A 25,582-nucleotide genomic window follows, 5' to 3' on the forward strand; every position below is an offset into this window, starting at 1 on the left:
TACCACCTGACCTACTGGGCTCCCAAATGAATGTTTTCATCAATTTTTGTCAGTCAAGATATGGGGGTGGGGGTGGTGCGGGGATAATTGTGGAGTAAGCAATAAGGAAACACCTTATGGTTTTCTTAGGTATTGCAACAGTATATAGTGAAGTTAGCTGTGTTCAAATTTGTTTATGATCTGTCGAGCCAATTTTGTGTTACAGCGTTTTTGAGTGATAATTGTTGTGTACGCTCTCGCCAATCCTGGATAATTTTCGGCATGCACATTGATAAGTACCGTATTATAATAAAGTGATACTCTCCATTCTTTTAACTACACAAAGTAATGTTTTATTGATCTGGTCTAAAGATAAAAATGTCAGTTACGATGACGTTACGAATTACAGTGTTTTCTGTAAGGTCATATGTGTCCACCCGGTACCCCCCAAAACTGACAAAACTCTTATAAAAAAAATGAATAAGAAAACAACGTTTTTTGTCTGTCTGCAGTTGTGGACATATAGCTTAGAGAAACATGTGCTCAAAATGTGTAATGGATTTCACTTGCGATTTTTTTTTCTTGGGTTGAGGAGAGGGGGTGGGGTGGGTGGGGTGGGTGTATGCCCCTTGATCAGTCTCGGGCGCTCTGCGACCTCGATTTACACTATTGAATTCTAAAAACACCCCCCTTACAAACTAACTGATCTACCCTGGTGTATATATATATAATATATAGAGAATGGTTTGCTTCTTAGTTGGATTACCATGGGTTGACAACTCTCGCCATCAGTACCACCTGACCACTGATGAGACACAATAGTGTCGAAACACTGGTCTAGGTACAAATACAATGGTCCTCCTCAGGACTAGATTACCTTGCGATACGTCCCCCACAAAGGGACTTTGCTCTGTAAATCTCGGTCCCCCTTGAGGAGGGTCTGATGCTCCCAATAGGCTGTCTGTGAAGGGATACTTATTTCTTTCTCTATCTCTGCTAAGAGATTTTAACAAATCTCGGAAGAAAGTCTCTGTTGACTTTCAATTGTTTCTTTCACAATTTCTGATGTTTTATATATATATATGTGTGTGTGTGTGTGTGTGTGTGGTGTGCGATTCATAGAAATTTACTGGACAGATCTTCATGAAACTTTGCACACAAATGTTCCGACCCCCAACCCTTCACCCTGATTCAAACTCATGTATCACAAGTCCAGCGCTCTACCAACTGACCTACAGCGCTCCCAAATTATTTCTTTTTATCATTTTTGTCAGTCAAGATAATGGGGGTGGGGTTGGTACGGGAATAATTGTGAAGCAGACAATAAGGCAACAACTTATTTTGTTTACAGGTATTGTATATGTATACAGTGAACTTAGCTGTGTTCAAGTTTAGTTATGTTTCTGTCGAGCGAATTTTTTTTAAATACGTTTTTACTACTAAAGGAGTTATAATTTAATGTGTACACCCTCGAGAAACCTCGATCATTTTCTGAAAATGCACGTTGATAAGTACCGTTTTATGATAAAGTTATACTCTCCATTCATTTATATACACAAACTAATGTTTCATTTATCATTTGTAGAGCTAAATATGTCAGTTGGGATCATGTTAAGAATCGCAGTGTTTTTCGCAAAATCGTACTTGACAACCCCCAGTAAAAAAATTCTAAAAAAAAAGTTAATACGTCAACCTCTTTTTTTCTTTGCACAGATGTGTCCATATTGCTTAGAGGAACCTGTGCACAAAATGTGTAATGTTTCTTTCACGCGATTTGAACACACAAGTAACCCCTTAAGAATCGCAGTGTTTTTCGCAAAATCGTACTTGACAACCCCCGGTAAAAAAATTCTACAAAAAAATTAATACGTCGACCACCTTTTTTCTTTGCACAGATGTGTCCATATTGCTTAGAGGAACCTGTGCACAAAATGTGTAATGTTTCTTTCACGCGAATTTTTTTTAAATACGTTTTTACTACTAAAGGAGTGATAATTTTATGTGTACGCCCTCGATAAACCTCGATCATTTTCTGAAAATGCACGTTGATAAGTACCGTTTTATGATAAAGTTATACTCTCCATTCATTTATATACACAAACTAATGTCTCATTCATTATTTGTAGAGCTAAATATGTCAGTTGGGATCATGTTAAAAATCGCAGTGTTTTTCGCAAAATCGTACTTGACAACCCCCAGTAAAAAAATTCTAAAAAAAAAGTTAATACGTCAACCTCTTTTTTTCTTTGTACAGATGTGTCCATATTGCTTAGAGGAACCTGTGCACAAAATGTGTAATGTTTCTTTCACGCGATTTGAACACACAAGTAACCCCTTAAGAATCGCAGTGTTTTTCGCAAAATCGTACTTGACAACCCCCGGTAAAAAAATTCTAAAAAAAAAATGAATACGTCGACCCCCTTTTTTCTTTGCACAGATGTGTCCATATTGCTTAGAGGAACCTGTGCACAAAATGTGTAATGTTTCTTTCACGCGAATTTTTTTTAAATACGTTTTTACTACTAAAGGAGTGATAATTTTATGTGTACGCCCTCGATAAACCTCGATCATTTTCTGAAAATGCACGTTGATAAGTACCGTTTTATGATAAAGTTATACTCTCCATTCATTTATATACACAAACTAATGTCTCATTTATTATTTGTAGAGCTAAATATGTCAGTTGGGATCATGTTAAAAATCGCAGTGTTTTTCGCAAAATCGTACTTGACAACCCCCAGTAAAAAAATTCTAAAAAAAAAATGAGTACGTCGACCCCCTTTTTTCTTTGCACAGATGTGTCCATATTGCTTAAAGGAACCTGTGCACAAAATGTGTAATGTTTCTTTCACGCGATTTGAACACACAAGTAACCCCTTAAGTGTGTAGGTGCATGACGTTGTCGGGCAGGCCTGGATGCAATGCCGGACATCTCGGCTGTCGATGGTGTAGCTCGGACAGGCGAGGGCGTTGCTGCAGCGGGCTGCGTTGTTGACAGGCGTCTTCCTGGAGATGGCAGATACTGTGGTGGTCCACTGGAGGGTGTGTAGGGTGGAGCAACGGACGGCGGGGCGTCTTCTTCCTCCTCTTCTTCATCCTCGGCTTCAGGAAGGGGACCAGGCTGGATCTGCTTGAAATGTGACGAGTTGCGGGTGATGAGATGTTGGTCACCACGCTGTGCAGTGATCATGCTGCCCTTTTTCTGGATTATGGTGTAGGGACGGGGATGGAAGGGGGTTGTGAGAGTGTTCTTCTTTCTCTGCTTCACCAGCACCCGATCACCAGGTTGGAGTTGTGACGGACTTGTGTGACGGTGGATATTGGCATATGAAGCCATCTTCTGCTTGCTGACGTTGTCGTTGTGGGCAAGTCGGGCATGTAGAGGGGTGGGGTTGACAGGTGCAATGTTGGGAAGGCCAATATTCATTTTGCGGCCATGTAGCGCCTCAAAGGGAGAGACCTGTGTTGCACTGTGTGGTGTCCCTCGGTACAGACGGAGGAAGTTTTGGAGTTGCTTTTTCCAGTTCAGATTTTCTGCTTCTGAAGCTCAAATGTTGGCTTTTAATGTTTCTATGAAGCGTTCAGCTTGGCCGTTCGCCTCTGGCCACAGGGGAGTCACCTTCCGGTGCTTAAAACCACACATGGACGCGTAGTTGGAGAACACTTGTCCCTGGAACGGAGCACCGTTGTCCGATTTTACGGTTTGGGGAAAACCTTGCCTCGCAAAGATCTCGTCCAGCTTCGCGATGACAACTTCAGCAGATGTGGACGTGATGATTTCTGCTTCAGGGTATCTGCTGTACTCGTCGGTGACAACCATCACGTAATCACCTGTGGGGAACGGACCAGCAAAATCAATTGCTATGGAAACCCATGGTTCTGAGGGAAGAGGGGTAGGAATGACGGGCTCTCGGACAGATGGGCCAGGGTAGGATGCTTGACACGGGATGCATGTCTTCACGATTTCTTCTACCAACTTGTCGATTCCTGGAAACCAGACCTTTTCTCTGATCAGTTTCTTGGTTTTGACTATCCCTTGATGAGACTGATGCGCAATCTCAACGACTTTTCGTTGGAGACTTGCGGGAATGATCAGTCGGTGTCCTCGTAGTATCACGCCATCATGTACAGAGAGTTCATCTTTGAATCGGGCGTATTCTGTCAAGTTGCAGTCCCATCGTCCTGACTGAACTGCACACATCAGGTTTTCTAGCGTGTCATCCTGTTGAGTGGCATCTCTCACTTCCTGTACTGTCATTGCTTTGGGGATTGCGTTTCTGGTGACGTACCTTATGTACTCTTCTCCAGCGTTTTCCCGTTTTGGTGGCGTTTGAGGGTGGCGGCTGATGTAGTCTGCTGGATTTAGATCATCTCGTCCTGGACGATATATCAGGGTCATGTTGTATGGCATCAGTCGCAACCTCCACCGCTCAATTCTGGCTGTTGTCGGCTTCCGGCTTTGCATGATTCCAAGAAGCGGCTTGTGATCGGTGACTACAGTGAATGAAGATCCATGAAGATACAGGTGAAAATGTTCTACTCCGTAGACAACCGCCAACATCTCTCGGTCTGTCTGTGAGTAGCGTTGTTCTGTGTCTGTCAGTGCTCGACTGGCATAACAGATGACCTTGTTCTTCTGCATCAGAATAGCTCCAAGTCCAATGGGGCTAGCATCAACCAAGACTGTTGTGTCTTCCGTTTGGCTGAAGTACGACATGACAGGAGTGTTTGTCAACGAGTGTTTGAGCTTGTCGAACGCTTGTTGTTCTTCTTTTGTCCATTTCCACACAGTCTCTTTTCTTGTCAGCTTCCTGAGGGGTTCTGTGATTGAAGCATAGCCGGGGATGAATCTTGACATGTACTGTGTCATCCCGAGGAATGATCTCACCTCACTGACATTATCTGGTGCGGACGTGTTTGTGATGGTCTTCACCTTCTCAGGATCTGCAGACACTCCTTTCTCGCCAAACTTATGACCGAAGAAAGTCAGTTCATTCACAGAGAAGACACACTTTTCCTTGTTTAGTCTGGCACCGTTCTCTTCAAGTCTTTGTAGAGTTATTCGCAGACTTTCGTCATGATCTTGTTGTGATCTGCCATGTATGATGATGTCATCTGACAAGTTTCTTGTGCCGGGGATGCCTTGGAGTAGACCAGCAATGGTGTTTTGAAAGATTTCTGATGCCGCGTTGACACCAAAAAGTAGACGCTTGTACCTTCTGAGTCCAACATGGGTCGTGAACGTTGTGATGTACCTGCTGTTCTCTTCAAGTTCCAGCTGGTGGTAGGCGTTTCTCATATCAAGTTTTGAGAAGACAGTAGATCCATTGAGGTCTGCTACAAGATCATCCATTGTAGGCATGGGGTGTTTTTCTCTTAAAATCGCCTTGTTTGCTTCTCGCATGTCGATGCATACCCTCACGCCTCCAGTCTTCTTTGGAACAACAACCACTGGGCTGATCCATGGGGTAGGGCCTTGCACTTGTTCAATGATGTCGAGACGTTCCAATCTCTCCAGTTCGGCTTCAACATCTTTACGCACGTGGAATGGAATGCGCCTATGTTGTTGTGCCACAGGTTGAATGTTCTGGTCAATGTGAAGTTTCACTTTCACGTCCTTGATTTTGCCGACTCCATCACTAAACAGTGAAGGAAAGTCATCAGCGATGATCTTTGGCGAGCTTGTCGAAAAAGCAAACTGGATGATTTTCAGCGCCTGGGCTGTCTCGGCACTCAGGAGATTTCCGGTACCTTCTGTATCCGTTATGTATATCTTGGCGTTGACTGTCTTTTGGCGAAAAGTTATGTCAGTCATGAAGAAACCTTTCATCGGAAGTGGTGTCTTGGATCCAAATGCATAGATGAGCGGACATGGATTGTGAAGTGTTGCTTGTGGGCGTAATTTGTTGAGAACGCTCCAGGAAAGAACATTCACTGTCGCACCTGTGTCGACTATGAAAGGTATCTGGGTGTCGCATATGGTCGCGTGGACGACCGGTGTCTTATGAATCGCTGTCTTCTGTTTTACAGCAAAAACTGACTCGTCGCTTGACGTCTCACATCCAACTTCTCTGGAAACTGTGATATCTTCCACCACCACATGTCTGACCTTTTGGCTTTTGCAGACACGTGCAAAATGTCCGACTTTCGCGCAGAGTTTGCATGTCTTCCCTTTCGCTGGACATCCTGCTTTATGTGGGAACTGTCCACCACAGTAGAAGCATGTCTTGCTGCTTGAAGCCGTGTTATGCGTGCGTTTGAAATCCTTGTGACCATCCTTGTGACCATCCTTGTGGGACTGTGAGTGTGATTGTGAACTGCGAAAGTGATGTGATCCACGACTCTGAGAATATCTTCTCTGCTTGTTGATAGAGAGCGCGTTGACTGATCCCTCAATTTCTACAGCACGAGTCTCAGAAAGTTCCAAAGCACGAGCTTCTGCTAACAGATGATCTAGGTCAAAATTGTCACCCAGAGCTCGTCTTCTTAGACGTTGTGAGTGACAACCCTGTAGAATCTGAGTGAGTATCTCTTGATCATTGTTGTGGAACTCGCATGTAGATGCGAGTGCTCGCAGTCTAGTGTGGAATGTATCTATCGATTCACCCTCTAGTTGAGTCGACTTTCGAAACCGGAGCACTTCGTATGCAGTGTTTTTCTTGGGGGTAAAGTACTCGGTCAATGAGTCTCTGAGTGTAACATATTCGTTTGGTACTGCTCGTCCTTCAACCTGACGCGTAGCACCAGCTCCTTTCTTCTCCTCGCTGAAAGACTCTACAATGTTGTACACTTCGTCACCACAAAAATGGAGAAGCAATGCCTTCTTTCGAGCATCTGTTGTTATGTCAAGCGCACAGAGTAAGTTTTCGAAACGTGCTACCCACCTTCTCCACCTGACGCCGGCAGATTGTTCGTCAGAGAAAACGTTGAACTTCTCAAACGATGGTAAAGCAGCAGCCATTGTTCTCACTCGGATATCCTCGTCGCCAGTGTAATATCTTTCATTCATCCGCTATCAGTGATAACAGGGAATCAACACAGCTCGTGTGTTTTGTTTGATATTTATTCAGGTTTGGCACATGATTGTGAATGGTGGTTGAGTGCTGGGCGGAAGTGCTAAGACTCCCAGGGTGCAATATACTAAATAGTATGTATAAAACATGGATCGGAATAATAGGGTCATGGACACAACACCGGCGAACAGGATGAAGCAAAAGATGCCTAGGATAGCCAAGACTCCAAGAATAACTTCCCGGATGGAGAAACGCCATTGTCGGAAGGCTACGGTTCGACTGACGAGATCGCCCTTGTCGTCTGCCATTGTTTTTTGTGGTTTTTCTTCTGTTCTGATTTTAATTTGAAATGTAAACTCTACAAATCTTATTTACAAAAAAGTTATCTTGTCTATATCAAAGGACAAGTTGACAGCTATGACAACATGTTTTCAAAGACACGTTCAGAATGATGATTTTGCAGAACTCTTTAAATTTGTAAAAGTATGACTACTACTGCGATACGACTGACACACCAGTATCTCCTTTCAACATGCAATAAAACAGCTACTTTCCCCTTTATTTAGGGATGTATATAGTTCACAGTCTCAGAAAACGTTCGCAAACACTGAATATCTACACTGTGACAAGACGAGCTGAAAACTTGAGAAACATTGCTCCTGGCGAGTTCATTGCATACACTGAAAGACGGCTGACAATTGTCCACTCGAAATTTGGTTGGGGTTTTGTATGCAGTGTAAGCATAAGCCAATTGTAAGGATGATAAGGTGTGAGAATTATGAGTTATTTTGCCGATGGAATGCGTCAGAAAAAAAAGACCTTGATAAAGTGTATCTAACGAGCACTATTCAAATTGATCATAGTCGTAATGTATTCAATATCTTGCACGTGTATTGTTCGATATTTTGTTGTTCTTTATAAACGATTATATAAAATGACAAAATGCTGAACGTTGAAAGACCCCAATCAGCGTATGGCCTTGATGTAACGGTGTTAAACTTAATGCACTCCTCTGAACGTCAACTCAACGTCAATGCTTGCTTGTTTTTGTTTGTGGTTTTGTAAATGAAAGAAAAAAGAAGGTGTCAGAAACGAACGTGGTTTGCTCCACCCTTACCGGTACCCCGTATGGGCTTTGACCCGAAACAAAACATTCCTCCGTGCTAAGTCCGGAGTTTGTTTGTTTGCTTGTTTGTATATTTGTTTATTTGTTTGTTTGTGTGTTCTAGATTTCTTCTCGAGTATCTCCGGCAAACGACCAGCTCAAACATCTTTGAGACAACCGTAAACTATGTCCTTTCTTGTGAAATAAAAAGAGGAAATATAAGGATACCATGTTAAAAAAAAAGTCATACTTTGTTTTTATATTTAGTCAAGTTTTGACTAAATATTTTAACATCGAGTGGGAATCGAAACGAGGGTATGGTGTATGTGTGTCTGTCTGTCTGTCTGTCTGTGCGTGTATGTGTGTGTGTGTGTGTGTGTGTGTGTGTGTGTGTGTGTGTGTAGATCGATTCAGACTAAACTACTGGACCGATCTTTATGAAATTTGACATGAGAGTTCCTGGGTATGAAATCCCCGAACGTTTTTTTCATTTTTTTGATAAATGTCTTTGATGACGTCATATCCGGCTTTTCGTGAAAGTTGAGGCGGCACTGTCACGCCCTCATTTTTCAACCAAATTGGTTGAAATTTTGGTCAAGTAATCTTCGACGAAGCCCGGGGTTCGGTATTGCATTTCAGCTTGGTGGCTTAAAAATTAATTAATGACTTTGGTCATTAAAAATCTGAAAATTGTAAAAAAAAATAAAAATTTATAAAACGATCCAAATTTACGTTTATCTTATTCTCCATCATTTGCTGATTCCAAAAACATATAAATATGTTATATTCGGATTAAAAACAAGCTCTGAAAATTAAATATATAAAAATTATTATCAAAATGTTTTTTTCGAAATCAATTCAAAAACACTTTCATCTTATTCCTTGTCGGTTCCTGATTCCAAAAATATATAGATATGATATGTTTGGATTAAAAACACGCTCAGAAAGTTAAAACGAAGAGAGGTACAGAAAAGCGTGCTATCCTTCTTAGCGCAACGAATACCCCGCTCTTCTTGTCAATTCCACGGGCACTGCCTTTGCCACGGGCGGTGTAGTGACGATGCTACGAGTATACGGTCTTGCTGCGTTGCGTTGCGTTCAGTTTCATTCTGTGAGTTCGACAGCTACTTGACTAAATATTGTATTTTCGCCTTACGCGACTTGTTTATATTTAGTCAAGTTTTGACTAAATATTTTAACATCGAGGGGGAATCGAAACGAGGGTCGTGGTGTATGTGCGTGTGTCTGTGTGTCTGTGTGTGTGTGTGTGTGTGTGTGTGTGTAGAGCGATTCAGACTAAACTACTGGACCGATCTTTATGAAATTTGACATGAGAGTTCCTGGGTATGAAATCCCCGAAAAAGTTTTTCATTTTTTTGATAAATGTCTTTGATGACGTCATATCCGGCTTTTCGTGAAAGTTGAGGCGGCACTGTCACGCCCTCATTTTTCAACCAAATTGGTTGAAATTTTGGTCAAGTAATCTTCGACGAAGCCCGGACTTCGGTATTGCATTTCAGCTTGGTGGCTTAAAAATTAATTAATGACTTTGGTCATTAAAAATCTGAAAATTGTAAAAATAAATAAAAATTTATAAAACGATCCAAATTTACGTTTATCTTATTCTCCATCATTTGCTGATTCCAAAAACATATAAATATGTTATATTCGGATTAAAAACAAGCTCTGAAAATTAAATATATAAAACTTATTATCAAAATTAAATTGTCCAAATCAATTTAAAAACACTTTCATCTTATTCCTTGTCGGTTCCTGATTCCAAAAACATATAGATATGATATGTTTGGATTAAAAACACGCTCAGAAAGTTAAAACAAAGAGAGGTACAGAAAAGCGTGCTATCTTTCTTAGCGCAACTACTACCCCGCTCTTCTTGTCAATTTCACTGCCTTTGCCATGAGCGGTGGACTGACGATGCTACGAGTATACGGTCTTGCTGAAAAATGGCATTGCGTTCAGTTTCATTCTGTGAGTTCGACACCTACTTGACTAAATATTGTATTTTCGCCTTACGCGACTTGTTCTTTACATTACCATTATTTACGATTTGGTCAAATACACTTTTGAATACGTGTAGTCATTTCCATTAGTGGGTATTAGTGGGTATTTGAGTCATTTATTGAATGTATAGCCGCCTGAACGTTTTTGTTTATTGTATAATTATATCGCTTTAGCATTTGTAAAGAACGCAATGATTTATCCACTCTGGCAATTCGGACTGCTTTCTGCTGCAAGGTATCGATTGCTTACGTCATTTTTAGTTCATGCTTCTTTTTGTGTGTGCTGTTTTTATTCTGCGCTTTGTCCTTAGAAGTTGATGGCACTTTTTCCCTCAATGCTTTTATTACTATATGAGGAATTAAATCATTGTTACTGTGACCTTATATACTGTATTTTTAATTTATCTTTTTAGTTATGAAGAGAACTCCCCTCGTTAGGACGAGGGCTTAATGTAAAAAATGTAACCCCTGATTATTCTATACAACCCTCTCTCTCTCTCTCTCTCTCTCTCTCTCTCTCTCTCTCTCTCTCTCTCTCTCTCTCTCTCTCTCTCTCTCTTGCACTCAGATGTACTTCAAAGACGATGATGAAGCAAACAGGTTTTTTTGGTTTTTTTTAGCCAGACTGCACAGAGTGTTGCGAGCATTGATGATAACACTTTGAATTGGTGTACATGCACTGTCTCTTTAAAGAAACACTCCTGTCCGCGTAACCCGTTCGGCTCACCATCTCACAACAGAATAACAGGCCTCCACCTGAAAATGAATAAGATCCTCCCTCCACCTGGACAAATACACACACCAAATGAAATACAGTCGAACCTGTCAATAACGATCAGCCAAGGGACGAACCTGTCAATAACGATCAGCCAAGGGACGAACCTGTCAATAACGATCAGCCAAGGGACGAACCTGTCAATAACGATCAGCCAAGGGACGAACCTGTCAATAACGATCAGCCAAGGGACGAACCTGTCAATAACGATCAGCCAAGGGACGAACCTGTCAATAACGATCAGCCAAGGGACGAACCTGTCAATAACGATCAGCCAAGGGACGAACCATAAGGGGTCCTGACAGACAGATGGTCTTTATGGACAGGTGAATTATATAGGGAAGAACTTCGTCGGGGTTTCTCAGTTTGGGGTGGTCGTAGTAGGCAGGTGGTCGTTATCAAGAGGTGGTCGCCAGAGCAGGTTTGACTGTACCTGGATGATTTCTGTGCAGAGTGGGGGTTTTCATTTATGAATTATTTTTTTATCTACACTTGTGTCAATCTGCAAAAAAAATTAATTCATCGAAAAAAGTCGTGGACAGAAACCAGCCAACAGTGTGTGCAGCAATGAGTTATGTCGTAATTGTATGAGTTTGTGCATACATTTAAATGTTCATAATGTTGTAGTGATTCGTCTGTTTGATGCAACACCATTGTAATTTCTCATAGTCGAGAGGTAATGAAGCTAAATTGACTTGACTTGGACTTGGACTTGGGCTTGGCTTGGCTTGGCTTGGCTTGGCTTGACCTGACCTGACCTGACCCGACCCGACCCGACTCGGCTCGGCCCGGCTTGGATTTGTTTTGCTTTGCTTTGCTTTGCTTTGACTTCATTTCATTTCATTTCAAAGAGCATAATTGTAAAGTTATGATGTTGCGCTATATAAATGCTCATTTATTATTATTATTATTTCATTTCCATTCATTTGACTTGTTGACTTGATTTGATTTGATTTGATTTGATTTAATATTGAATCTGAGGTTTTTTGAAGTGGAAGAATACTCTTATTCCAAGTAAAATCCCGAACAGATCTGTGACGCTGTACGTTGTCGTTTGCATGGGAAGGAGGGTGCCTTTAACTGAATATACCTCACAGTTTACTTGACACCTAAGACTTAATGACGTCAGAGGGAAAGCAGAGACGTTTGCAAGCGTAACTTTATGGATGGATTAAACAGGGGGGCGTAACTGCGTGAAAACCAAATAGGCTTAGCTCTCATTTGCATACGTTGATTGTCTGAGTGATAATGTGAGACGACAGCACCCCCGCCGATTCTCTCTCCTCTCCTCTCTCTCCACCCGCTCTCTCTCTCTCTCAGTCTCTCTCTCTCTCAGGGATCATTTCAGTTATAATGGTTCATTTATATTTGTGTCACTTAAAATGGCTTAATTCTTCTTCGTTCATGGGCTGAAACTCCCACGTTCTGTGACTCACGTTTTTTGCACGAGTGGGCTTGTACGGGTATGACCGTTTTTAATCCCGCAATCCAGACAGCCTCTTTCGGGTATAGCATGCTGGGTATTTTCGTGTTTCTATAACCCAACGAACTCAGTCTGACATGGATTAAAGGCTTTGTCTTGTGCGGCGTGTACACACTGACGAAGGGGGACAAGGCACTAGCAGGTCTGCACATAAGTTGACCTGGGAGATCGGAAAAATCTCCACCTTAGCCCACCAGGCGCGGCTGGGATTCGAACCCACGTGACCTTCCGCTACTGATGGAGGCTGGCATCTTACCACCAAGTCATTGCGCCCGTCTGTGTTGGATTCAACCCTTCACTTTTCTCACACAGCTCCTGAAGACGACCAAGGATGAGGACTGCATCTTGGACAACAACTGCCACACGCTGACCAACCGGTTAGATTACTACCCCTTAATGTATTTAAAAAAAAGACGAGACCGAGGGCAAATACTCAGTAGTTAGCACACCAACAGGAAGTTGCTTCCCCTTCATGCTCGGATCTTTGCGAGCATCACAGACATCAGCCGCCACATAGGGTTAAAAAAGTATTAGGTTCTCCAATTTCTTTTTCTAAACATTTGGATATAACTGAAAGCCCAGAGAGAGAGATAGTGGCAGACAAAGAAAGGCAGACATCCAAACAGACAGACTGACATACAGAGAGAGACAGACAAACAGACAGACAGACTGACATACAGAGAGAGACAGACAAACAGACAGACAGACAGACAAACAGACTGACATACAGAGAGAGACAGACAAACAGACAGAGAGACTGACATACAGAGAGAGACAGACAAACAGACAGACATACAGAGAGAGACAGACAAACAGACAGACATACAGAGAGAGACAGACAAACAGACAGAGAGACTGACATACAGAGAGAGACAAACAGACATACAGAGAGAGACAGACAAACAGACAGACATACAGAGAGAGACAGACAAACAGACATACAGACAGAGAGAGACAAACAGACATACAGAGAGAGACAGACAAACAGACAGACATACAGAGAGAGACAGACAAACAGACAGAGAGACAGACATACAGAGAGAAACAGACAGAGAAAGAGACAGACAAACAGACAGACATACAGAGAGAGACAGAGAGACTGACATACAGAGAGAGACAGACAAACAGACAGACATACAGAGAGAGACAGACAAACAGAGAGACTGACATACAGAGAGAGACAGACAAACAGACATACAGAGAGAGACAGACAAACAGACAGACATACAGAGAGAGACAGACAAACAGACAGAGAGACTGACATACAGAGAGAGACAGACAGACTGACATACAGAGAGAGACAGACAAACAGACAGACATACAGAGAGAGACAGACAAACAGACAGAGAGACTGACATACAGAGAGAGACAGACAAACAGACAGACAGACAGACATACAGAGAGAGACAGACAAACAGACAGAGAGACTGACATACAGAGAGAGACAGACAAACAGACAGACAGACTGACATACAGAGAGAGACAGACAAACAGACAGAGAGACTGACATACAGAGAGAGACAGACAAACAGACAGACAGACTGACATACAGAGAGAGACAGACAAACAGACAGAGAGACTGACATACAGAGAGAGACAGACAAACAGACAGACTGACATACAGAGACAGACAGACAAACAGACAGACTGACATACAGAGAGAGACAGACAAACAGACAGACTGACATACAGAGAGAGACAGACAAACAGACAGACAGACTGACATACAGAGAGAGACAGACAAACAGACAGACTGACATACAGAGACAGACAGACAAACAGACAGACTGACATACAGAGAGAGACAGACAAACAGACAGACTGACATACAGAGAGAGACAGACAAACAGACAGAGAGACACACACACAAACTGGCAATCCTATACCATCCAATCGACAAACAATTAATGTCAACAACCAAATAACCAACCATAAGACAGAGCTGTCAACAAAAACAACTCGTTTGCAAGCACAACTTGTTCAAATGCGAACTGCACTGACACGAAATTACATTATTCTGACAAACTTTCTTGTGTGACATATCGTTTTTTGTTTAAAATGTATGAATCTGGTGTATACAAGTCAAAATTTTTGCTTTCTGTCCATGGTGTTCTAAATGAGTTAGGCTTTAGTGATTTTTGGCACAATCAAACAATCAATAATGTAACGGATGGTGATTATTTTAATACTTTCAAAGCACTGATGAAAAATAGGCTGCAAGACCAATTTGTCCAAACCTGGCATTCAGAAATAAATAACAATGAGTTTTATTATAATTATAGAATGTATAAAGAGAATTTTGAGTTTGAAAAGTACTTGTCCATCCTGCCGGTTAATTTAGCAAACGCTGTTTTAAAATTTAGAACACTGAATCATAAATTGCCTATACAAAAAGGTAGGACTCTTGGTATTCCCAGACAAGACAGAATCTGTCACAAATGTTCATCAGGTGACCTTGGGGACGAGTTCCATTATATTTTTGTATGTCCTTTTTTTTTACCAATTATAGAAAACAGTTGTTACGGTGCTATTATTATGCCCGCCCCAATTCAGTTAAATTCAGAGAGCTTTTTTCCACTACAAAAAAGAGTTTATTGCTAAAACTCGCAAAGTTCATGACACTTGTCATGGACTGTTTGAGAAGCGAGTAAAATTTAATTCTCTTTTAGCTTTATACTCCGTTATCTGTTTTGTGTTGTTTGTAATAGTATTTTTGTCCTTATGTTAACCCACCCATCACCCCCCCCCCTCTCCCTTCCCCCCATTTCCCATAGTAAAGAAATGTATGTAATCACTTTGCACTTGTAGTGTTTTATTAGTATTAGTATTATTATTATTATTATTTATTATTATTATTGTTGAATTGTTTCTTGTATTGTTTTTGCTCTCCCTCACCCCTCAACTCCCTTTTCTGTACATAGTCTGATTTCTTTTTGTTTTAGTTCCTTTTATTTGGTGTTGAATGAAATGTGTTTTTATTGTGTTTTTTAATTTTCCATGTACCCTCACGGGGTTTTATTGGAATAAATAAAACTTTGAACTTTTGGTAAGCGGTTATCCTACATTATTCCACGTTTGCCACCTGTAGCCGCTCTTAGGTAACCACAGTGATGCGTTTGCGTGCGTGTGTGTATGTGTGTGTGCGTGCGGCCGGTATGTGTGTGTGTGTGTGTGTGTGCGTGCGTGTGCGTGCGTGTGCGTGCGGTATGTGTGTGAGTGTGTGTGTACGTATTTGTGTGTGCGTGTGCTAGCGCGCGCGCGTGTGTGTGTGTGTGTGTGTGTGTGTGTGTGTGTGTGTGTGTGTGCGTTCGTGTGTCTGCGAGTACATTGGAATTGGGTATTCACACACCAGTAGACTCTTTAAATCATCATTTTTATTGCACTTGAAAAATATCACGGCTAGAATATTCCCAGAACTTGGTCAGGTTTGATAATAGTAACTCGTGAAGATTAGATTACAGTAAAGAATATTTATCGCTTCAGAAGAGGAGAAAAATGAATCGAAAAGCAAAATCATAATAATGGTTGCGCATATTAAAAAATATAGGCCTGCATCAGGCGTAGGAAGAATAAATATCAATAGAATTTTTTTTACAAATCACGCTGAAGCAAACAAACAAACAAATAAACAAACACACAAGCAAACTAACAAACAAACATACAAACAAATACTTCTTTTTTTTACAACAAGGAATAAGGTTGTAGTTTTAATCTTAATTAATGAAAGGTGTCATACGTATTAGTGTTTGGAATAAACGGGGTATGAATGTGATACACACGGTGACTGTCGAGAAAGAGAGAGAACGAAATAAGACAGTTAGACAGACATATGTACAGAAAGAAAGCAAAAGTTAAGAAAAGGAAGAAAAATGAAACAACCCACTGAAATAATATTTCAACAATCGATGAGTCATTTAAGATGTGCTACTTAGTGCACGACACAGTTCTACATATATATATATCCGAGGAAGGTGGGAGATAAAAACTCCTTTCTTATAAGCGGTACCTTCTTACAACGGAGTTTCCTTATCCGGAGAATTTTAAGTGAAAGAAAGAAGACATTTGCCGGCAGGGTAATAAAAAATCCTTTTTTTGTAAGCGATGTTTCTTATAAGCGATGTTTTTATAGGTGGGTTCGACTGTACAGCAAATGCGGCTGTTAACTAAATAGGCGGTTAACGTTGCACAAATGCATAGTATTAGGGAGAAAACAAACAAACCGATTAAAATTCATATATCAAAGATGACAGATACAAAACGTTGAGCTAACAGTCGGCAGAATGAAGTTGCGCCCACACACATCACATACACATAATTATAAGCAATGTCTGATGAATGTTCGATCACATGACGTCAGTATTGGATGACGTCACTATGGCAGTATCGGATGACGTCACTATATCAATAGTAAGTGCACCGGTTGTCAGGAACCATGTTATCCGACGCTTGACATCCGAAAGCCTGGCTGAATTCTGGTAACTCCTGCAGAGGAATGTTTACTCTGAAAGGGAGAAGAGAATGTGGCAATTACGAGGTTCTTTTGCATGATGTAAGCTTGTGATTCATACAGAATTCACAGTATTGCATGGAGCACCAGGAATTTGCCTTAATATTAATGTTGCGGTAAAAAAATCAAAAAAGCTTACATTTATTCACACTAAAACACAGACAAGCTGATGCATCCACATTTTGCAAATTTAGGAGCGTCTCGGGGCGTTCTTTGGAGTAAAGAGCGGATACATGTGCAAACAAAAACACACACCGGAAGCGTTGCTGAAAGTCCAGGGGCGGATCACATCATTTTTAAGGGGTTTCCGAATTTCTTTTAGGGCCAATTCGACGACGCGAAGCGTTTAGTTGAGGGCGCGAAGCTTTCGAATCTTCAAGGGGGGTTAGGGGGCATGCACCCCCCCCCCCCCGGAAAATGTTGATAAAAACAAGGAAAATGGAGCAATCTGGTGCAATCTAAGAAAAAAACTTCCCCTAATCCACCTTCCAAAAAAAATGTGGATCCAAACAAGGACATTTGACCGCCTACACCCCCCCCCCCCCCCCCCCCCCCCGGAAAATTTGATAAAAATTAAGGGAAATGGAGCAATCTGCTGCAACCTGAGCCATCAGTTTTTCTTTGTTTTTTAATTAATTAATTTATTCTTTTTTCTCTCTATTTTTTATAGGCTGGATTCTTTTATTTCTTCTCTTTTTCTTTTAGGTTGGGGGTGGGGGGTGGGGAGGGGTCCGGAAACCCTGGAAATCCCCCCTGGACCCGCCCCTGAAGTCCAAGAAGACTGTACATCACGTGCCGTCATTCCCTACCTTCTTCATACCCTGCTGAAGAAAAGGCAGTTTGTCCTGCCGAAACATTGATTAAGAAATACTGTTCTAGTTCTGGTTACTGCTGTGTCCTTTCTATGTTTAAAAGTCCAAGAGGATCTGTGCATGTAAATTGAGAAGAACTGTAGGCCCAACTTTCAGGTTAAGTTTATGGAACGTTTAATCATAGAGATAACGAAACTTCGACCTGTTGGTATTTAAATAAAAAAAAAGATACACAACAGATAGTTATCGATGGTAAATGCTACCATGACTCATGTCTGAATTGTAGTCGCTTCCAAAATGGTCGAACACATTTTACGTTACGTTTTGCCCATTATACTCCGTCACCTTTGACTGTATCTCAGTCTTTTTTTGAGCTATCCTCCAAAGACGTGTCGTCTACATTTGCCATAATATCTAACGGATGTTCCAGCGATGTTGAAGTCATGTTTGAACGGATCCTCGTACATACGGGTAATGGCTATCCGTACGCATGCGTATCTCACAATTCCCCCAGTTACGGAAACTGGAATTAAACGTTCTGTAGACTAAATTTTTCTTGTCTTTCGATTTTTGATTTTGGAACAATAGCAATTTATCTAATTAGGAATAAAGCAAACTTAAACCAAAGATGTGTGGACAACTAAAAACAACTTGGGTACAGGACAAAGATACCATTCAGGTTATGGCGTGCAACTGATCGAAGCTTAATACTGATATATCGTAGTTCATTCGTGATTAATTACCTTGTTTCCTCGTTCACACTGCTTCCTCTAAAAAAGGCTATCAGTACGTAGTCCCACATTGGATTTCGGTTGTAACAGAAGACCTGTACACATAAACAAAAACATTAACACACACACACACACACACACACACACACACACACACACACACACACACACACACGCGCACACACACACATACACCACATACATGATAACACACATCACATACATGATAACACACATTATCGCATTTTTACTGATCACATGACGAAACATGCTGTTGTCATTGGTCAACTAGGAACTGTATATCAATTGACATCGCGCAGGAAGTTCCCAGCGAATTTGATATCGCGCAGGAAGTAGTTTATCAATTTTAATTTTGAAGAATAAAATCTCACCTGAAGGAAACAAATGACTCCCTTTTTTTTAAATCACAAATTTATAAAAGAAAAGTAATTGAATCAGAAAGATTAAGCTGTGCAATGAATAAAATCAAACTGTTCCCACCCAGCTTTAACAGAGAAGTAGTAGAAAAGAATGTTACAATCTTACCGACTGAGGTAGTTGGAACAGCCATAAAGTAAACAAAGCTGACCTTGAAAGTACCAGTAGTGGCAGTACTTAGAAAACTGTGAGATCTCTTGCAGTGTTTCAGCGCACATCACTCACAAAAAGGCAGGAAATGAGGAGCCGATTTAAACAGTTTGCACCTGCATGAACCATTGTCCACCTTTCTTAGTCGTAGCCATACAACATCAACCGAACAACTTTCAGAATCTTTCACAGTCACAGCGCCGTCGGAGGACGCCATTTTGGATGTGTCGTAAGCGAGACTGAGTTTCGACAACATTATTATGCAATCCGCCGATACCGACAAATACTTGGAAGCTTTCTTGGGCACAGAAAATGAGCCAGAGGACTTCCCTGATACTGCCTGGCGCACTTCAGTTCCTGCCATCGTTCAGAATTGCCAAATCGAACAGTCAAAAAGAGTACGACTGAGGAAGTAACTGGGACATTCTTCGGTGTTCCTTCGAACTGGCAACTCCACTGAACTTGTTAGCCTTTGTTGGTGATCTGTTTTGACCGTATATTTTTGTTCTTTTTTCATTATAAATGCCTTATTTTGTCTGAGAAAAAGAACCAGTTACTGAAAAAAAAAAGTAAGATCAGCAAAGTTTACGAAAGCAGGAAAAGACAACCCAACATTTCCAACATTAAATACAAGGCAGTAGCCTCCCTTGCGTTTGTCTGACTTCTTAGGTAGGTTTATGATTCCTACTGTTCCGAAATCGAATGCGATAAAATCGTTATCGTTAGATTTGACTGTGATATCAACATTTATCAGTCTGAATGTCTCGAAAGGCTGAATCATATCAGATCTCGGCTTACGCCTCGATCTGATATGATTTCAGCTTTCTCGACATTCAGACTGATAAATGTTGATATCACAGTCAAATCTAACGATAACTAATACACACCCACACTTTGCATGAGCGCACCCCTCCCCCCCTTTCTCTCTCACTCTTACACAGCCCAACCCCACCCACCCCACCCCCACATAAAACCTCTTTCAGACCTGCGCATGCGCGATGAAGAAGAGTTGTTCGGGGGTATATTTCAGTCCCGGGGGATATGGGTCAGTTCCATGTGTCTTCTGCCACGCTTTGTACGCCTGGAAAAAAACATATACATGTAATCACTTCTTTTCAGTGGTTCAACTAAACGGATATAGACACTTATTTCCAGTGCTTCAACTCATGTGCAGAGAATCATGTAAAATGATTGCCCTGTCAATGATAATGGTTTTTACATGCCCATTTGTAGTACGTACCGAAAACAAGAGAGAGAAAAAAGATACAGTGAGAGAGAGAGAGAGAGAGAGAGAGAGAGAGAGAGAGAGAGAGAGAGAGAGAGAGAGAGAGAGAGAGAGAGAGAGAGAGAGAGAGAGGAGAGAGAGAGAGAGGAGAGAGAGCGAGAGGAGAGGGAGAGAGAGAGAGAGAGAGAGAGAGAGAGAGAGAGAGAGAGAGAGACGGGGAGGGAGGGGGGAGACAGACAAAAAGCGAGAGAGACACAGAGACATACACATAGTGAAACATCAGAGAGACAGATAGAGAGAGAAAGAGAGAGAGACACACACGTACACACACGCACTTACACACAGACACATGCACAGACACACACACACACACACAGACAAGACAGACAGACAGAGACAGAAGCTGAGAAATATGACAGAAAAATGAGACGAGAGAAGACAGAGAACGACCTGCATTACGAACAATTAGACAGACACAAAGTCTCACCGATGACCACTCACGTTGTAAGCCAGACGGATGCCAGTGGTAATGGTCATCGCTTTTCCAGCGTACTTGTCACCATCAACATCCACCTGAACAACGCATAAGATAAGGTAAGTAAGGTAGGCCTCCTTCAAACATCTCGATATACATCCCCCTGAACAACACATAAGATAAGGTAAGTTTGTTTGTTTGCTTGTTTGTTTTCTTAACGCCCAGCCGACCACGAAGTGCCATATCAAGGCGGTGCTGCTTTGCCACACACAAGACAGAAGTCGCAACACAGGCTTCATGTCTCACCCAGTCACATTATTCTGACACCGGACCAACCAGTCCTAGCACTAACCCCATAATGCCAGACGTCAGGCGGAGCAGCCACTAGATTGCCAATTTTAAAGTCTTAGATATGACCCGGCCGGGGTTCAAACCCACGACCTCTCGATCACGGGGCGGACGCCTTACCACTAGGCCAACCGTGCCGGTTAGATAAGGTAAGTAAGGTAGGCCTCCTTCAAACATCTCGATATACATCCACCTGAACAACACATAAGATAAGGTAAGTAAGGTAGGCCTCCTTCAAACATCTCGATATACATCCACCTGAACAACGCACAAGATCAGGTAAGTAAGGTAGGCCTCCTTCAAACATCTCGATATACATGCCCCTGAACAACACATAAGATAAGGTAAGTAAGGTAGGCCTCCTTCAAACATCTCGATATACATTCACCTGAACAACGTATAAGATATGGTAAGTAAGGTAGGCCTCCTTCATACATCTCGATATACAGGCCCCTGAACAACGCATAAGATCAGGTCGGTAAGGTAGGCCTCCTTCAAACATCTCGATATACATCCACCTGAACAACGAATAAGATAAAGAAAGGCAGGCCTCCTTCAAACATCTCGATATACATCCCCCTGAACAACACATAAGATAAGGTAAGTAAGGTAGGCCTCCTTCAAACATCTCGATATACATCCACCTGAACAACGCATAAGATAAGGTAACGAAGGTAGGCCTCCTTCATACATCTCGATATACATGCCCCTGAACAACGCATAAGATAAGGTAGATAAGGTAGGCCTCCTTCAAACATCTCGATATACATCCACCTGAACAACACATAAGATAAGGTAAGTAAGGCATGCCTCCTTCAAACATCTCGATATACATCCACCTGAACAACGCAGAAGATAAGGTAAGTAAGGCATGCCTCCTTCATACATATCGATATACATCCACCTGAACAACGCATAAGATCAGGCAAGTAAGGTAGGCCTCCTTCAAACATCTCGATATACATCCACCTGAACAATGCATAAGATAAGGTAAGTAAGGCATGCCTCCTTCAAACATCTCGATATACATCCCCCTGAACAACGCATAAGATAAGAAAAGGCAGGCCTCCTTCACACATCTCGATATACATCCACCTGAACAACACATAAGATAAGGTAAGTAAGGCATGCCTCCTTCAAACATCTCGATATACATCCACCTGAACAACGCAGAAGATAAGGTAAGTAAGGCATGCCTCCTTCATACATATCGATATACATGCCGATGAACAACACATAAGATAAGGTAAGTAAAGCATGCCTCCTTCAAACATCTCGATATACATCCACCTGAACAACGCATAAGATAAGGTAAGTAAGGCATGCCTCCTTCAAACATCTCGATATACATGCCCCTGAACAACACATAAGATAAGGTAAGTAAGGCAGGACTCCTTCAAACATTTCGATATACATTCACCTGAACAACGCATAAGATCAGGTAAGTAAGGCCTCCTTCAAACATCTCGATATACATTTACCTGAACAACACATAAGCTAAGGTAAGTAAGGCAGGACTCCTTCAAACATCTCGATATACATCCACCTGAACAACACATAAGATAAGGTAAGTAAGGCATGCCTCCTTCAAACATCTCGATATACATCCACCTGAACAACGCATAAGATAAGGTAAGTAAGGCATGCCTCCTTCAAACATCTGGATATACATCCACGTCACCTGAACAACACATAAGATAAGCTAAGTAAGGCATGCCTCCTTCACACATCTCGATATACATACCCCTGAACAACACATAAGATAAAGTAAGTAAGGCATGCCTCTTTTAAACATCTCGATATACATCCACCTAAACAACGCATAAGATAAGGTAAGTAATGCAATGCCTCCTTCATACATCTCGATATACAAGCCCCTGAACAACACATAAGATAAGGTAAGTAAGGCATGCCTCCTTCAAACATCTCGATATACATCCCCTTGAACAACGCATAAGATAAGGAAAGGCAGGCCTCCTTCAAACATCTCGATATACATCCACCTGAACAACGCATAAGATAAGGTAAGTAAGGCATGCCTCCTTCATACATCTCGATATACATCCCCCTGAACAACACATAAGATATAGCTCAGGCGGGGATATATACTGTTCAAAAAAAGAAACGCATAGCTTGTAATATTTGGTTAATTTAGTTATATGGCTACAAGGATATCCACCAAACTGCAGAAAATGTTTATCTGGTCGTCGACCTTTCGTCCATTGCCACAAGTGAGCTCTGCACGTGACGCATGCGTTATCAGTGGCTACAATGTCAAAATTGCTCATTTGGCATGACCACTCGTCATGCTTCAGTGTAATCTCGTGAAACTCGGGGAATATTGAGCTCTCACCATGTCTTCCAAAACCCATAAAAGCGGATTGTTCGCCACAAAGAAATCAGACGACAATTCAGCGACGAAAGATGGCCCGATTGAGTAGAGAAGACCGCCAAATTGCATTGGGTCGTTTACAAGCGGGCCAAAGTCAAAGTGCAATCGCCAGGCACTTCCACGTGTCCCAGAGCACCATCAGTAGACTGTGGGTCAGGTTTCAAGCCACTGGCTCCGTTGCTGACTTGCCACGAGCGGGAAGACCAAGGGCGACAACTGCTGCTCACGACCGCTTCATACGGCTCCGCCACCTCCGGAATCGTTTCCTGTCGGCCTCATCTTCTGTCCAGGCTCTCCCCGGGCCACACCGATTATCGGACCAGACCGTGCGGAACCGCCTGCATGAAGCTGGTTTGAGAGCTCGCAGACCTCACAGAGGAGCTGTCCTCACCCGCCGCCATCGCCAGAACCGAGTGCAGTGGGGCAACCAGCACCTTCGCTGGACCGTGCGGAATCACTGGAGACACGTGTGGTTCAGCGACGAGTCCTACTTCCTGCTCCAGCGACATGATGGTCGGAGGAGGGTCTACCGGAGAGTAAACGAACGTTACGCGCCCAACTGTGTAGATGAGGCACCCGTTCATGGTGGTGGAGGCGTCATGGTGTGGGGGGCGATCAATACCGCTGGAAGGAGCACCCTGGTGCACGTCCAAGGGCGCATAACTGCCCAGCGATACGTGGAGGAAATTCTGCGCCCACACGCCCTTCCTCTTCTGGCTGACCAGGATGCCATATTCCAGCAGGACAACGCTCGCCCGCACACAGCACGACTCACCACCCAGTTCCTCACCGACCACCAAGTCCAGGTGCTTCCCTGGCCATCCATGTCGCCAGACATGAACCCGATAGAACACCTCTGGAATGAATTGGACAGACGTGTGCGCAGGCGAGAAGAAGCGCCGGCAAATCACCGCGATCTATTGCAGGCACTTCAGGAGGAGTGGGACACCATCCCACAGCAAGATATCCGGCATCTGATCCAGTCCATGCCCAGAAGGTGCCGGGCAGTTGTTGCTGCTCAAGGCAGTCACACCCCCTACTGACTTGACAGCCTCGGCACCCAATCGTATTGATTGACTGATTGATTTGAAGATGCAAATGAACTGTGTGTGCATTCAACTGTCTCCATACCAAATTTCAAACAAATAATCTAAATATTGGATTTTCTGTTAATTTTTTCGAAAAATAAAACAAATTTGGCAAGTAGCAACTATGCGTTTCTTTTTTTGAACAGTATAGCTCAGTTGGTAGCGCGCTGGATTTGTATTCAGTTGGCCGCTGTCAGCGTGAATTCGATCCAAGGTTCGGCGGAAATTTATTTCAGAGTCAAATTTGTGTGCAGACTCTCTTCGGTGTCCGAACTCCCCCCCCCCCCCCCCCCCCCCCCCCCCGTGTACACTACATTGGGTGTGCACGTTAAAGATCCCACGATTGACAAAAGAGTCTTTCCTGGCAAAAAATGCTCAGGCACAGTTAATAATTGTCTACCTATACCCGTGTGACTTGGAATAATAGGCCGTGAAAGGTAAATATGCGCCGAAATGGCTGCAATTACTGGCCGTATAAAATTTCATCTCACACGGCATCACTGCAGAGCGCCTCAGTAGAACTGTACCCACGGAATATGCGCGATATAAGCCTCATTGATTGATTGATTGATAAGATAAGGTAAGTAAGGCATGCCTCCTTCAAACATCTCGATTTATTCCCCCCTCTGCTTCTTTACCTCTGTAAACTTGTAGAGCTAGTTATTTTTCGATAATGACCCAGCAACCAAACAAATAACGAGCCAGCAACAGCCTGAATCCTCGATAGTGCAATGGGTTGAGAAGCTGTTCTGTTTCGGTACTACTTTTGCGACTGAAAAGTTCCGAACGCTCTACGGTACGTAGTACGGTACGAAGTATACATCTCTGGAGCAAACAATACAAACATACCGCATTTAAATTAACAACTACAGGCCTGAACACATGAATCTCCATATAAAATCCATGAGTTCGGTTGTTTTCTGAATCTAGATCTGCCGTGCACAAACCGTTCATCGCAAGCAAATTCCCTAGGCAAGTAACTCATACTCTAGCGACAAGAGTAGTTCCCCTTCTTTTAACGCAGTTTCTTCGACAACACT

At 42.4% G+C, this 25,582-nt stretch overlaps 1 protein-coding gene across 1 annotated transcript in view; it reads right to left on the bottom strand.

Moving 5' to 3' along the window:
* Positions 1 to 15,735: 15,735 nt before the first annotated feature.
* LOC138970769 (endothelin-converting enzyme homolog) overlaps positions 15,736 to 25,582 on the bottom strand; it is a 62,128-nt gene continuing 52,281 nt past the window's right edge. Inside the window, exons 12-15 of the mRNA XM_070343290.1 lie at positions 20,741 to 20,812; positions 20,000 to 20,095; positions 18,439 to 18,521; positions 15,736 to 16,877 (exon numbers count right to left, since the gene is read on the bottom strand). Coding sequence (XP_070199391.1) covers positions 16,778 to 16,877; positions 18,439 to 18,521; positions 20,000 to 20,095; positions 20,741 to 20,812 — 351 coding nt within the window. The 3' untranslated portion in view covers positions 15,736 to 16,777. The remainder of the gene's footprint in view (positions 16,878 to 18,438; positions 18,522 to 19,999; positions 20,096 to 20,740; positions 20,813 to 25,582) is intronic.

The sequence above is a fragment of the Littorina saxatilis genome, linkage group LG7 (genome assembly GCF_037325665.1).
Source record: "Littorina saxatilis isolate snail1 linkage group LG7, US_GU_Lsax_2.0, whole genome shotgun sequence".
In the NCBI taxonomy this organism is placed as follows: Eukaryota; Metazoa; Mollusca; class Gastropoda; order Littorinimorpha; family Littorinidae; genus Littorina; species Littorina saxatilis.